This window comes from Fukomys damarensis, unplaced genomic scaffold (genome assembly GCF_012274545.1).
Source record: "Fukomys damarensis isolate Sample0158 unplaced genomic scaffold, DMR_v1.0_HiC HiC_scaffold_19, whole genome shotgun sequence".
NCBI lineage: Eukaryota > Metazoa > Chordata > Mammalia > Rodentia > Bathyergidae > Fukomys > Fukomys damarensis.
This window is the reverse complement of record NW_022900931.1, coordinates 35,356,789-35,373,171: the sequence shown is the minus strand read 5'-3', so window position 1 is coordinate 35,373,171 and position 16,383 is coordinate 35,356,789. Positions and strand designations below refer to the sequence as shown.

The 16,383-nt window shown below is 39.7% G+C and overlaps 1 protein-coding gene across 3 annotated transcripts in view; it reads right to left on the bottom strand.

Moving 5' to 3' along the window:
* Cul2 (cullin 2) overlaps nucleotides 1–16,383 on the bottom strand; it is an 85,185-nt gene that overhangs the window by 6,126 nt on the left and 62,676 nt on the right. For all 3 annotated transcript variants that reach the window (XM_010614750.2, XM_010614751.2, XM_019206155.2), the window contains 9 exons: nucleotides 14,522–14,684; nucleotides 13,534–13,658; nucleotides 11,550–11,657; nucleotides 9,961–10,020; nucleotides 8,829–8,957; nucleotides 8,654–8,740; nucleotides 7,883–8,035; nucleotides 7,568–7,645; nucleotides 1,945–2,011 (listed from right to left, as the gene is read on the bottom strand). In XM_010614750.2, coding sequence (XP_010613052.1) covers nucleotides 1,945–2,011; nucleotides 7,568–7,645; nucleotides 7,883–8,035; nucleotides 8,654–8,740; nucleotides 8,829–8,957; nucleotides 9,961–10,020; nucleotides 11,550–11,657; nucleotides 13,534–13,658; nucleotides 14,522–14,684 — 970 coding nt within the window. The remainder of the gene's footprint in view (nucleotides 1–1,944; nucleotides 2,012–7,567; nucleotides 7,646–7,882; nucleotides 8,036–8,653; nucleotides 8,741–8,828; nucleotides 8,958–9,960; nucleotides 10,021–11,549; nucleotides 11,658–13,533; nucleotides 13,659–14,521; nucleotides 14,685–16,383) is intronic.

Here is a 16,383-nt window from a genome sequence, read left to right as displayed (position 1 = left end):
AAAAAAAAAAAAAAAAAATCTGACAAATCCAGAGCATTAGATATTCTACAAGACCACTGACGTGGTCTCTTCAAAACAGCATGTCAGACAGTTCTGGGGGCAAAGGGTACACCCGTAGGTTTGGGGAGTGGAAGTGCAATTCAAGACTTCTGGTTACACTAAGAATTGCTGTTAAAGTTGCTCTGGACACAATGGGGGAAACTGAATAAAGACTAGACATTAGAAGCCCAGCATGGTGGCGCACACCTGCTGAGGCAGGAGGATCCTAAGTTCAAGCCCAGCCAGGGCAACTAGTGAGACCCCGCCTCAAAAAAAAAAAAAAGGTTAGGGATGTAGCTCAGTGCCAAGGCCTGGGGACTCAACCCCCAGGAGCACAAGAAGGAACTCACTGGAGTGCATCTTTTCTCAGCTTATCTTTCAGCAACTGGTCTGCATTACAACAGCTTCTTGCTCTCCCACAACAAAATTTATTTTTATCCATATAATATCATGGTTCCCTTTACACTGCAGAGATACATCTCTTTAATGAGTACCTCCATCTCTTCATCAAGTAGTTCTTTAAGTACAGTTCTACCGAAGTCCTAGATATAAATTCAGTAGGATTTCCAGCCTCTTCTCTCTCAGTTTCTGTCACAACTGATACCACAATCACGTATTTCTCAAAGTTCTTATCACTGTTGGTAATACGCTCAATGCTCTTCCTTGCCCATCCTGGCTAAATCTTACTAGTTCTTGCAAACTGCTTAGCTGTTGTCTCCCTAAAAACCTTCCCTCCTTGGCATCTGGCTGCCACCAAGCCTGTGTGACAGTGGAAGCCCCTGGCTCACACTGTACTAGAACAACTGTCTGTCTCTCACTGGACATGGGTTTTTAAGGCCAAGGCTCGCGGTCTGGAACAGAGAATGTTCTGAGTTGACAAATGAATTCTACAAAGGTAAACGAGGAAACAGACTCAGAGGCGTTAAGCAGCACGGTTGCTCAGCTATAAGTGGTGAGCCAATACTAACCCCAGGTCTTGCTGGTTCTAACTTCCTCCAAAAACAATTACACTGTTTCTTGGGTTTTTAATAGCCAAAGTGTAGAAAGTGGACTATGAAAGAATAGTTTTGACTATAATGTCAGTTTATGACAGGTAACAAAAAAAGTTACTTCAGGAGACAGGGTCATTATTGCAGAGGTACTGAGAACTAGAAGAGTTTAGATTCCACAAGAGATATTCAGGAGGTGTAAAAGCAATTAGTATTCAACCACAGTAGGATAATTAGTTTTCAAAGAAAACAATTATACAGATATGACACAGTTTGTTAAAAGTTTGCTAAACACACAATGAAAATGTGAACATGTGCAAAATAAAAGATCACCTCTCAAATGACCACTTAATATCAATAAACACTTCTTTAACTTCACAAAGTACTGAAAAATTAGAGTGCCCAATTTACTCTGTAAACTTGTTCAAAAACACACAATAGAGAAGTAAATGGCAAGTAACGTAGTTACTTGGATGAGATCTCTTAGCTGAGTGGACAGAAGGAATAAAGCTTATGCTAGCTGATCGCATCTCCCTGTATCTCCTCTGAGATTAACACACATGCGCACCCTGCTCTTCCTGTACAAAGGTAAGCTGACTCACTATACTTCCAGAGCAGCTTGGCAGAGGAGAGAAAGTGTGCGGGTCTGCTGAGTTAACACCTAGGCCAACCAGAGCAGCTGCAGTTTTCACAGCCTTGGGTAGGTCGGTAAGTGGGCCCCACTGTTCCATACAGAAAGCAAAACAAAGTATGAGATTTCAATTAAAGCTTTCTTAAACTGGAAGTATTAGAAATGATTTGGGACTTCCTTGAGAAGCATTTTGTATTATAGTTCATTGTAGTATCACAAAAATGAAATGGGTGACAATCATATCAGGTGAATTTCAATAAGCCAGATATCATTCAATGCACTTACCTGTACAAAGATAATGTAACCATGTCAATTTCCGTCCACTAAAATGCTGGCTATAAAATAACTCAAACTGTAAAAAAGAAAAAAAGGTGAATAAATTATTTTCAGCTACTATAGTTTACCCAGCTTTTACCATATTAAAAAGTAAAAAAGAGGGCCGGGGATTTAACTCAGTGGTGCTGTGCTGCCTGCCTCACAAGTGCAAGGTCCTGAGTTTGATCCCTGATCCCCAATCCCTGGTATGGCAATAAATGAATGAATGAATGAATGTTAAAAAAATATGGTAGCCAATTGGATAATATACCTTGTCATTTCCACATGAGAAAACATCTGTGCAGTCCCTGACCAAGACCACATAAATATTATCCCCCTTTTTCTGAGGTATGACAACCGTTTCAGTGTCACATGAACCATCACAATTATTTGTATACTTTGGCACAAAACACAGCGCCTTGTACTACATTCCCACACATATGTAAGCATTTTAAGCAACAATATGCAAAGCTGGGCATGGTGGCGCATGCCTATAATCCTAGCACTTGGGGGGCTCTACAAGTTCGAAGCCAGCCTGAGCTACATACATACATACATACATACATACATACATACATACATAAATCCGAGAATCCGAGCAGCCAGGTACAGGGGTGTGGGCCTGCTCTCCCAGCTACTGGAGCAGATGAGATGGAAGGGGAGGGTCACCGGAGCTGGGGTTTGAGGCTGTCCTGTGCGACACAGTGAGAGCCTGACTCTTACAGCAAGCAAAGGCACAGTGACGTGGACAGCTCGATAAGTCATCTCTGCTCCACAGAATCCCAGTTGAACATCAGAGTAATTTATCCCGCTTTCTAAACTGATAAACCCTATTCAGAGTTTTTTCCACCAAACTACATACTTGCAAATTTGGCTTTTTGTAGAAGTTCAGATATGATATGGGTATTAATTCATTTACTTTCTTGAGTGATGATAATCTGGACTTAATAAATTCTATTTAGTGGCCAAACATACCATCACACACAGTATAACATAAAAATGTAAGTCATATCTTAATTTTTAATCTTATATTTGCCAATATATACCCTTGTCAAAGTGACAACAAGGTATATATGGTTAGCTAGAAAGTTACCAATGATTTCACAGTACAGACACCAAAACCAAGAAAGCATCACTCTTGATATTATTTCATTGATATTACTGTGTATAATTCAACTCATCATTCTTTTGTCACGGCTTTAAAATTTTAAAAACTCCTTCCCTGGTTTAACAGGTCATGAGCCCCAAAACAAAGTTCATGTTTTTAAAAGATCAAGTGCTGGGCAGGGGGCATAGTTCAGGAGCGAAGGGTTTGTTTCACATTGAGAGGCCCAGAGTTTGCTCCCCAGCACCAGATAAAATAGAGATAATGTGTAATATGTGATGGGAAAATAACACTGAAATGAGACAAAGTGAAACTTGATTTTTTTTCCTTTTTCCTTTAAAAAATTAGCACATTTCCCATATATGATAATCATATCCATCGTGGGAAATCTGCAGATAAGATAGCTGTGGGTAAGGATCTTAATTACTGTTTCTTCCCCTCCTCTCCCTTCATTCCCTTCCCCTCGCCCCTCCCTTCCCATCTGAACAAGTTCGTTCTGTTTCCCAGTATCTGTCCTCCACTATGTTTACCTTTTGCGTATCTGAAAATAAAGCTGCATCACGCCACTGTTCAGAATTACTGACATTTTAGCAGGAACACAATGTATTACCAGATTTTACCTTATGCATTTTTAAAAAGAAGCTTAAATGAAGTGCTCAGCAATGCTTGCTCTGTCATGTACACTATGCTGCCCCTCACACTGAAAGCTCCTGACGCCAACCACAAGGGTCAATCGACGCCTTCTCACAGCAGGTGACTCTAGACCGCCCTGTCAGTAGCGGCCAGTAGAACAGGTGCGGAGGACTCAGAAGGGTTCTGTGACTAGCTAATAACCTCTTAAGTGACATTAAAGTTCAACTACTCCCACATAACTCAGAATTTATCAAACAATTCATGGACAAAAGCAAACTAAAATATACTTTTAAAGTGAGGAGCTCAGCTGGGCATGGCGGTGCAAACCTGTAATCCCAGCACTCAGGAGGCTGAGGCAGGAGGATCGCTGTGAGTTCAAGACCAACCTGGGTTACATAGTGAGTTCCAGGTCAGTCTCAACTACATACTGAGACCCTGTCTCAAAAAACCAAAAAAATAAAATAAAAAATAAAACAAAGTGAGAAGCTCAAATTATAAGTGCCACACCCTGCTTCCAAGCTCTAAAACTGCTTTATCTCTTTTAAATCTCTGGCCCTTTTATGTCTTTATTATCCCAGCAACTAGTACTACTCAGTAAAGTTTTACTGATGATGCCAACACTGAAAGATATTCCTTCACCACCTAAGTTTCAAATCTGACCACAAAGATTCTCACATGTGTAACTAGGGGAGAACTAAAAGACTCAGCTTCAAATGTTATCAGTTCATCTAGTATTACCATGGCAACAGCCATAAAACATTATTTTATTACATTATTAAACAATTGGATATTGAAGTTTATTAGCAAGAAGCAAGTGTTGACTACGTTTCTCATTTTAAACTAAATTGGTTGGCAGCTGCATCACAAGTGCAAGATCCTGAGTTCAATGCCAGTACCATTAAAAGCAAAGTGCATTAATGGGTTAAACACAGCATTTCCAAATACCATTTGACGGTATCAACTGGACCTCAAAAAAATTAACATTTCATATTTAATGAATTTATTCATCTCTGATAGAGAGAGCTACATTAATATATACTACCTTAGATATCTCTTTAATGTTATTCAGATTTGTGAACTAGGTATAAAAGAAATTAACAATTAGGGCTTATTGGCTTAAAATGAAAAATTACTTTTACTTGCAACTTTATTGGCATAGTTTTAAGATTCTTATATCTAAAATGGAAATATGTACAAATAAGTATGAAAGCAAGATAATTTACCTGTGGAAAATATACACTATTAAGTATACAAATTTCAATTTTAATCCTTTGTGGTTGAAAATTTGGATTTTCAAGGGGAAAAAAAAAATACAAGGACAAACTCCCTCTACTGGTAACTTAAGGAAATCTAAAAGGAGAAAATAATTATCTTGAAGAGTAGTTTTATACAGTCAGAAAAAATTCACTCCCTATGTGTAAATTAGAAAATTAAAACCTGATAAATCAGGCCACATATTAATAAAGTTCAAGCGATTAAAGCCATTACTAGAAAACAATTATTTCAAGTAGAGAGAGAAGGACATAAAATTAAAAGGCAGCTTTTTAGCCCGGCATGGTGACTGTAATCTCAGCACTTGGGAGGCTGAAGCAGGAGGACTGCTGCGAGTTCGAGACCAGCATGGGCTACATTGTAAGTTCCAGATCAGTCTCAAATACATATTAAGACCCTGCCTCCACAAAAAAAAAAAAAAAAAAAGGCAGCTTTTTGCCAGCTCCCTCTCTCCTTCAATTTCCAGTGGAGAAGCAGGGTTTTAAGAACAAATGCAGGACAAAGGAATGGAGGTTGGGGCTTTGACATGCTTTATGTACACGGACCAACTTCCCAGGAGAAAGTCCATCATCACGTACTGCAGACTTGTACAAAAAGAAAATAAAAATGAAAGAAAAAGAAACACTTTAAGACTGGAGAGAGAGACACACACACACACATACACATACACATCAATTTTCCTTCTCTTGCCTGGGCACAGATATATCAAAATGCTTCAATTGGCCACCCCATCACCAGATCCTAGCGTGCAACTACTCTCTCCACAGAACATACAGTAATGTGGAACCATGCTCTGCCCATCCAAAGTAGGCTCTCATGAACGCTCTTCCTCACCGAGGGTCCAGGGGTTTGTACTGTAATCTTTCCCACAGATGTAAGATGTCCTAAGTCAGTCTGCGACTCTGAAAGCCCACCTATGCACAGCAATCTGTGCTAGGCTGGTGATACCCACTACTGCTGCCACCATAACCATTTTCGTTTCCCCTGCTACCAGGCGCCACTGTTGAATCAGTGCCACATACTAAGCTAAGTGCTTTACATGAATTATTTCATTCTCCTATCAATATTTGAGGGAATACAATTACCAGTTTAACAGGTTAAAAATTATATGCACAAAGTCAGAGAGCAGTGGTACTACAGTTAATAATCCTTATTTTAAAAGAAAAAAAAACATACTTATGATCAGGATAGCATTATTCATATACCAAAGAATGCAATGTTCATGGCCATGAAATGATGAGTGGATACACCAAATGTGGAATATCCACACAGGGGACATTATTTGGCAAGAAAAAGGAAGGAACTATTGATACATGTTACAATATGATGTCGGCAAAACTATGGTTAAAAAAGCCTTGTATATTCATACAAGACTATACATAATATGACTCCATTTACATGAGATGTCTAGAATAAAAAAAATTATAGAGACAGGAAGTAGGCTAAGTAGGGGAGGAAGTTAGGGGGAACAGGGAGTGAGGATAATGAGCAAAGTATTTCTTCTGGAGTAATTTTGGGGAAATGAAAATGTTTTAAAATTAATTGTAGTAGTGGCTGTCCAACCCTGAGAACACAGCACAAGACGGATGTGCCTGATCTGAAAATGTGAAATCCAAAATGCTCCACCAGTGGAAACTTTGAGTGCTGACACGACACCAGTGTAGAAAATTCCACCTCAGCAGTGGGCCATCTTTGGAGCCATCACGATTCCAGAAGCCACCGCTGAACAAACTGCCTTTGGAGAGCCATCCGAGGCCTAAACCATAACCCTCCACCGTAACACTCAAAACCAGTGACATGGAATACTTCAACTGGGCAAACTGTGTATCGTGTGAATTATCTCCCAATTATGTGCGTTGGAAGAATGACATCTTTTCCAGTCTCCTTAGAAGGTTTTTTTGGTCAGCATTCTAGGGTTTCTAACTTAACCACACTGTAAAGTAATTTTTTTCTTGAAATTTCTAGCTTCAATAATTTTTTTCCCAGAATATTTCATGTTGCACATAATTTACATAAAGAACAAGTAAGTAAATTACAGGAGAGACATGAGGCACAAAATCCAGATGGATGGTAAACTGTACTGTGAAGTATTGGAAATCAAACCCAGGGGCAGTCTGCCACTGAGCTACATCCCTACCCCTTTTTATTTTTACTTTGAAACAGGACTAAGTTGGCCCCTTGGGACTTGAACTTGTGATCCTCCTGTCTCAGCCTCCCGAGCAGCTGGAATGTAATGTGATATTTTCAAGTTTTTTTCCAATATTACATTTTTGTAACTTAAAACTGCTTAAAAGCAAACAGATTTACTAATGAGTTATACTTTAGCAAAGAAAGAACTCTAGGACATCCTCAGCATTTTAATTTTGATATTAGTAACTACAGTAACTTCACCTTCCTATATTCTGTAATTTTTATCATGTGAACCCCTAAGATAGGATAAACACTCAAAATGATATAAAATCAAAACTGGTGCTCAGGGTGCAGCTCACTGGTGGTGCATCCCGACGCACTTGGGTTTCATCTGGAGCACCAAGTAACAATCATTAGTTCTCTGGGTCTGCTGACACCCGACCGAACACTCACCATCTGTACACTTCTTTCTAATTCCTGGGGGATCGCGAATGTGGATGAGGGGGCCTGAGTGAGAGGCCAGGCCCCAGCCTAGAGGGAAGAAGGAAAGAGAACTTACACAGAGCAACGAAACGCGCCGTAAGGGTCTAAAACTCCTTTCTTTGTTCTGTGAAATGTTGATAAAAAGCACGGCTTTTCTATCATGGCAAAACAATGCAACAACTTGGAAAATACATGACTGCCACCCACGTAATCAGTTAGGCCGTCGATCCTTTGTGTCAGTGCTGGGAGGATCAGTAAATACCAGAAGAAAGCACATATTCATACCTGTAGAACATATATTTGAAAACTAATTCCCAAATCTATTACTGTGTCTTGGTTTCTGATAAAATTGTTGAACTTATTGTTGAGGTCAGCGCTGACACTCATATCCGTGTACATGCGATGTAGCTTGCTGGTAAACTCATAACCACAGGCTTGCTGTAAAGAAAGATTTTAAAGATGCATGACTTAAAAAAAAAAATAAACCAAACTGATCATCAGTAAGAATGTGCCCCTTTCGTCAAAGGGCCTTGCATATATATGCTTATGTCTAAGGCCTTACTATTTAAAACCCAAGGCAGCTACTCAGAACCTTTCAAATGTTGCTTTTAAAGTTAGATGTGAAGAACCAACTGAAGAGGCGGGGATTTGGCTCAGTGGTTAGGGCGCCTGCCTTGCAAGCGCAAGGACTGGAGTTTGATCCCCAGTACCAAAAAAAAGAAAGCAACTGAAAATACATATTTAGGGAACCAATTTCTCCATAAAACAAAAACTTCTCTATAAATTCATGTTTCTTATTTCAACACTGTAAAATGCTTAACTACTAAGTGTAAGATAAACTCTTGGCTTATACAGTACATGGTATAAAATATACATGAAAGGCCTGGGGATTTGGCTCAGTGGTTCTGGTGACTGCTTTGCAAGTGCAAGGGACTGAGTTTTATCCCCGGTACAAGGGAAAACAAAATCAAAAAACAAAAACAGTGCTGCAGTGAGGGCCTTTATGTGCTGGGGGAATAATTTCTAGAACATTTTCACATCAAAGGCTTGCAATACCTTTAGTTTATTGATCATAGCTTCTTCAGAATCCATAGACATAGATAAGCCATGAATTAAACGTTTTGCCAACATTCTTGCGTAGAACTACAATTTAAAAAAATTTAAAGATTACTTCCTCTGTAAGAAAGCAAAGCTAACAATTTAAGTTGAAAGTTATCTTTGAACAACTTACCTTTTGAAAAACATCCTTATCATCAATGTATTTGAAAACAGTAATGAAGCTTGTGAGTTTGTCTTCTACTTCATTCTCAGTCATCCCTTTCGCGGACTTCTTCAGTAAGTTGTCACAGTACTTAGCAAGCTCAAACAGAAAGTGGGAATCAATCTTAGACCGGCCCTATGGACTAATCATGCCTCAAATAAGGCAAGATCAACAAATGACGTCCCTCACATCCTAAAGCTTATGTTTAAAAACTTATGAACACAAAGTAAATGACTTAAATACACAGGGCACAGTTAATTTACAAAAAACTAATCAACACATAGTAACCAATAAAACACTGCTACAAGGAACATACATTGAAAACATTCATTTCTTAAGAAATTATAAATGGTTCTAAAATTTTTGACATTCAACAATTAACCTTTTAAAATCTTATAAAAACCTTGTAAGAAAGTTTTCCTTCAACACTTACCAAAAATTAATCGGGTTTCCTTCAGAGTTCAGATATAATAAAATCTCCATGAAAAGTAACATGAGTTATTTCAGAGCAGACACACTTTAAAGGCATGGTGGCCACAATGGGAGTACAAGGCCAGCCCGGACAACAGCAATGCCCTTTCTCCAGAAACCAAACCTATGCCAGGTGTGGCAGCACACACGTATAATACCAGCACTTGAGGGACTGAGGCAGGAGGATCACCCTGAGTTGGATTCCAGCCTGGGCTACACAGTACATTCAAGGCCAGTCTGAATTACATAGTGAGATCCTTCTCAAAAGACCAAAAGAACAGGGCTGGGGATTTAACTCAGTGGCACTGCACCTGCCTCACAAGTGCAAGGTCCTGAGTTCCATCCTCAGTACCAAAACAAAACAAAACAAACAAAAAATCACCAAAAGGACAAAAACAAAAACCCTGCAACAAACTCCAAACATGGTACATGTTCTCCTTTGGTTATGTCTTAAGAAAAGATACTTGGATTTCTGCTTTCCTTTCTAAAATGTCAAATCATAATATAGATAATTTCACAACATTTTCCAAAAAATGCTACCAAAGCCAATTAATTTGACTTTATGCTGTTTTTCTTTTCTAATCAATACAGACCTTTCACAAGAGTATGATTAAGCAACCATCAAACTTACCAGTTCAGGCGCTTTGCAAACAGATTTGGGTTCTCTGTAATTTACCACTGATGTAAGGGCCTAAGTAAAAACAGATTGGAAATCAGCTACCAGCCAGAGGGCAAGAGAACAGGTGGTTCAAAACATGCTAGAACAGTGCTGGCAAACCCATGGCACGTGTGCCACAGTGGGCTGTTTGTATCACTTAAAGCTCTAAAAGGTTTGCCATTACCATGCTATCACCTGTTACCATTTCGATCTTAGATGCCCCCACCATGTGCTGAAGGCATGGCTCATAGTCTGGCACCGCAGGAAGGTTTTGGAACCTTTCGGAGGTGTGTCCCAGTACAGTGAACTTAGGTCACAGGACGGGGAGGGCGAGTGTCGTACCTCTGAAGGGGCCACTGGGGGCCTGGCCCCTTCCCCACCTCTGCCTCCCTGGTCACCATGAGCTGAACAGTTTTCCTCAGCCACACACATCTACCAGCATGTGCTGCTTGCCACAGGCCCCAAGGCAACAGGCAAAGCACCATGGGCTAAAACTTCTCAAACTATGAAGCAAAATAACTATTTCCTCTTTCTTACGTCACTTTCTTGTTGCCACAACAAAGTATTAGACACCCAAAAGTTAAAGGAGGAAAGGTTTATTTTAGCTCACAGTTTGTAGAGGCTTTAATCCATAATTTGCTGTCTCCAGAGTATGGCAAAGGGGCATAGCAAAGGAGAAAGTCTGTGGTAGGGCAGGCAGGACGCAGCAGCAGTGAGCCTCACTTTCCCTTTTAATTCTATTCAGGCTACAAGCTGATCGCTGACATGCACATGCAGGTCTTCTGTCTTTAGTAAATGCCAGCAGCCACACCCAGAACTGTGCTAAACCACTCAGTGGACTAAGCCATTATCACACTCATGATCCAGTCACTCCCAAAAGGCCCACCTATGAGCATATGAGGATTTGGAAGGTCATTTTAGACATAAACCATAATGTCCTACTTTTAACATGTTCCTCACAGATATTCTGTCACAGCAATGGAAACCTAACATATTACATACATAAAACAACACTTACTGGTAGCTTGTAGTATTGTTTTTGTATCTAACATCAGGTAGACTCCTCTAGGTATATTCCTAATGACTTAACAGTTACATACCCCATCCCTATTATAAGGTATTTTATAACTCATTTCAGCACAGATAAAATATCTCATTTTAAAATTTTTTACAACCTTGTAAGCAAATTTCCTACACAGAATATAAAACTTCAGATCTATAAAATATATTTTTCTTTAAATTATTCATAAAGTTTATGTTAAATATTTGAAGGAAAAAAATCAATACTAAAGACTACTAAATTATTGCATGTATTTTCAGAAAATTCTACTTTACTGAAATTTCCACTTACATAATATATAGTGATGAGAAATTCCATAAGCATTCAATTTAACCATTCAGTTAATAATTTAAAACAACTGTTATTCCTATTCTGACTCACATTTAAATTAGTTATACGAGGTCAATCTCTGTACCAGAAATCTCAAACTTAGAAGCCTAACCCTGAATCTCCCAACAGTGATGTAGGAAGTCACAGAAACAGTACATGTACGAGAAGCTACCTTATCCAGGGCACTCATAAAGTGTTGGTCACCATTCAAAACAGTGTTGATAAGCTGAACAAATTTGCCGTGTACCTCTAAAACCGACTCCACAAATAGTGTTGGCATCTAGAAATAAAAAATACAAAGCACAAAACCCATTTTAAGAAAAGAATAAATTAGGATTGTTTAATAGTTAAATTTAGGATCAGGGATTTAGCTCAGTGGCGCCACAGCTGCCTCACAAGCACAAGGTTCTGAGTTTGATCCCCTGTACTAAAACAAAAAAAGTAAAATTTATCCCAAGAAAATGATGTCTTTTACGCACATATTCCCTGTCCCTTTCCCTCTCAGAAGAAGTCAAAGATGGTCTTATAAGCCAAAAACCTAAAACTGCTGGGCCCACACCTGCAATCTCAGAGGCTGCAGAAGAAGTGCTGTGAGTTTGAGGCCAGTCTGGAACACAGCAAAGCCCTGTCTCTAAACGCCAACCAATCCTGGGCACAGCAGCATGCATCTGTAGTTCCAGAGTGAGGCACGAGGATCGCTTTGAGTTCGAGGCCAACTTGGGCTACATAGTGAGTTTAAGGTCTGCCTGCACTACATAGGGAGACCCTGCCTCAAAAACAAAACACCTTAAAACTTCTAAATTAAAATCAGCTTAACATCAGGACTGTCTAGGACTTGCCAGATGAATGTACCAAAAACACTTCCTTTCTCTTTGTTTTTTGTTGTAGGAGACAGGTTCTCCCTACACAGTCCTGGCTGGCCTGGAACTCACTACGTAGCTCAGGTTGGCCTCAAACTCACTCGATCCTCCTGTCTTATTCTCCCAAGTGCTGGGATTGTAGGCGTGTGCCAGCAGGTCCAGCGCCTCTTCGCTCTTATGTTGGAAGGTCACAACTGAAAGGAAACTGGATACATCTCTGAAGTACCAGGCCTGACTGCCACAGAGGACTACATAAACGAAGACGGCCTGCAATGTCACCAAAGGCAAAAGTGAAAGAGAAAAGTGGACTCAAAAGCTGTACCTCTAGTAAGAGAGTCCCCTGGAACCGGTGGTATAATAGCGTTCATAACTCAGAGGGCAGAAATGTGAAGTGGTGAAAAGTGAAGTCTGTCTAAGAAAGGAGATGACCGAGGAAGTGGTACCCAGGCTTAATGAGGTCGGCTGCCTGTCCAGTCTCCTGCAAACGAACTCCTTATTTCCATCTCCCAGCCTTGACACAGTCTCTGTGCTTCCATGTCCAATGCCACTCACCACAGTGGGCTTGTTATAAACTAACAAGCCTCGTAAATAATACAGTCATAGATACCTAACACTATAAAATTAATACCTCCACAAAAAATGAAACATTTATGATTTACCATGGCAGGACAAAAAAAAACTAAGAGTTTTGCTGAAGACACATCAGTACAAGATGACAGGCATCCAGTAAGTGCTCCTGAGCAGGAGGTGCAACCAGATTTACCGTATCATAGGAGGGGGGCAAACAGAACCACTTCAGAGACAAGAGTGACATTTCACGTTCTGTCTCTCTTACTGTCACCACGCGTAATAAAGCACTTCCACTTATAGGGAGGTTTCAACAAGAAAGGCAACTTGTAAAAAGTCATTTAGTTGGCAAAGTTCTCTTGCGAAAGATGGGAATCAGGAATGTGAAGGTCACTGCCTGCAGTATTATGGACAGCAAACATATACAGGGAAGACCGTTTTAATCTGCCATTCTGAAGAAACAGTTACGCAGAAACAGCAAACATTATTCTGTGAGAAATTAACCATTCAATGAACAAACAAACACACCACTATGAAACAGCCTATCTCATTCAACAGTTTTGTAATAATTTCATAATTTGGAAATAAGTACAACAAATTCTAGGTTTAAACATTTGACATAACAGATGCTTTATTTGTTGGCATGGCAAGACGTTTTCTTTTATCTCTTAAAGCAGTAAAGTCAAAACAAAAGCTGACAAAGCTGATCAAGAGAGAATGTACACTCACATTTTCCTGAGTAAGGTTACTGGTCGCTCTGAGGCCCTCGTCGTGGATATGGTTTTGTAGCTCCTGAATCATATGAGATAACCCCGTCAACACCGCACGGAGTAAGACGTACATATTTGCCATGTCTGAGGGGAAAGAAATTTCATTATTAAACTCCATATATTTGTGTTATTGGGTAAAATGGTTCCTAAGGTGGAAGCGTGGGGGGTGCAGACAGAAGACCCCACACTCATCTCCCAGGCTCCCCATTTCCCTCCCCGAGGAGCGTGATGCTGTGCTTGCTTCCTATCTTTCCAGAGGTGGTGTATGCACATTCAAGGAAACGCATACTCTCCCCCGCTCCTTTTTATGCATTAGTGTAGTGTATTTAGCGTCTGCAGCTGTAGGACATCTTTAAACTTAGAGGTGTTTTACATCAGCACACGAGGCATTTCCACACATTGTATAAGTGCCCAGCACTCCACTACATGGATACGAGTGTATTACAATCACCTAAAAATGGACAGAAAAACATAGGTCCTTTCTAATCTTGTTATTGTAATGTTGTAATGAATAACCCTATACACTGGAAAATATGTGTAATGTAAATCCCTTAAAAGTGAGACTGCTGTGTCAGTCATGAAGCCAGACCCTTGGAAAAATACACTTTTCTAAAGTAGTCTTTCAACAATACAGAAATAATTCACAAAAGGATATATAGAATATTATGGATTATTATAAAAATACTTTTAGCCAGGCATGGTGGCGCACGCCTTTAATCCCAGCACTCAGGCGGCTGAGGCAGGAGGATCGCTATGAGTTCAAGACCAGCCTGGGCTACATAGTAAGTTCCAGGTCAGTCTCAACTACATAGTGAGATCCTGTCTCAAAAAAACAAACAAAACAAAACAAAACAAAAAAATGCTTCTAAGTCTAAGGTTTGTGAAGGATGATGTTAAAAAGGTTCATAGTTTAATTTCTATTTATATGTATGTCTGGCACCACTTACCATTTTTTTTCTCTTGTCGAATGATATTATGACATTCTGCATGTAAGAACTGTAAGTGATCTGCTACCATTCGTTGCTCACATTCATGAATTACTTTACCATATGAACTTGGATGTAAGTATTTTCGACATCGAATTTCTTCATCTTTTAATCTACCTAGAACCTAAAAAATATATTTTTACGGTCAAGAACTTATCAGTTCTTCTATGAGGAAAACATTTTTCACATTATTAAGTCAGGTAGCACATTTTAATGACTCTGAAACACAGCAAAGGTAAACAGTGCTAATACAAACCAACAATACCAATCATTTCAAATTTGTACACTACTTATTTGTATCTACAGTCTGATGAACAAGAACAAAAGTTAAACAATCTGCCTTGTATCTTCATTTACCAACCTCCCTATTATACTGACAAGTTAACACAGTGGGCAGAGTTGGTAAAGATTATTAAAACCAGACGAGGTGGTATTAACTATCAAATTAAAAAATAAATTACATTCTGTATGCTAAGTTATGTTGATTTTCCCTTGTTAAATGGCAACAAAAACAGTAAGCATATGATGGTTAACTAACACGGTAAAGATTTCCTTTTTTTCGGGGGGTTGATACCAGGCATCGAACTCAAGACCTTGTGCTTTCAAGGCAGGTGCAGGGCCACTGAGTTAAAACCCCAACTCCTTCATTACTTTTAAGAGACAAAATATATTTAGTTATATTCAAAGATGTGATTCAAGACCTTTGCTAAAGTTTATCCTCCTACAGACACACTGGGCAACGTTAACAAGAATAAGTATAGAGTCCAACAGTGTCACCGATTTCTACTACAAACCCTAAGGACAGTATTGTGCAGTGAGAATCAAAATCCTGTCAGCACAGCACACACAAAAATGAACGCACACGTGCAGAAAACGAAGTTGTACAACTGGAGTGTTTGGACGTAGTTGACCCCAGCGAACTGTTTACATCTGGCCCCCTGGAGCTACTGCTGGGTCTTCTGGGACTAAGGAGGTGATGTCGGGACAGGAAACCCCCGGGTGCCTTGAAAGAAATCCTAGAGGAAAATGAGCCTCAAGTCTGAGGAGAGGGGTTTAAAAAAGAAACCAAGGAGAATCCCATACTCCTACCTTTGCTATGGTGCAGCCCTATTAGTACCAAGAGTTCAGGGTAGTCACATAAACGAAGGGTGGGTCACACAGAGTCTAGATTTTTCAAGTTTTACCATGCACTTCAACTAAGAAAATCATTTCAGTCAACAAGCTTTTGAATGAAATACAGTAATATAACAATACAGCCAACAAATCAAAAAAAGAACAATAAGCTGGGCGTGGTAGCTCAGGCCTGTAATCCCAGCACTCTGGAGGCTGGGGCAGGAGGATCGCTGTGAGTTCAAGACCAGCCTGGGCTACAAAGTGAGTTCCAGGTCAGTCTCCACTACATAGTGAGACCCTGTTTCAAAAAAACAAAAAACAAAACAAAGAAACAAACAAAAGAACAATACTACACAATAATACATGGCCCTTAAAAGGATTGTGTGTCAGGTATGCTGGTGCGTGCCTGTAATCCCGGCACTCTGGAAGGATGAGGCAGGAGGATTACAATTTTGAGCCAGCCTGTCTCAGGGGGGGACGGTGAGGGACTGCTGGGAGTACAGCTCAGTGCAAAGACCTTGGGTTCAGTCTCCAGCACCCCTAAAAAAAAGTGACTTATCCAAGAACCTAAAATTACTTTATTTTCCATTTTCTCTCCCATTTTAAAAGACAAAAACCCCAACACCTAGTTTCTTCATTTGTCTTCTTTCCTAAACAAATAATTAAGCACAAAAATCTTTTCATTATTTAGCCAACAATGTGATATATAT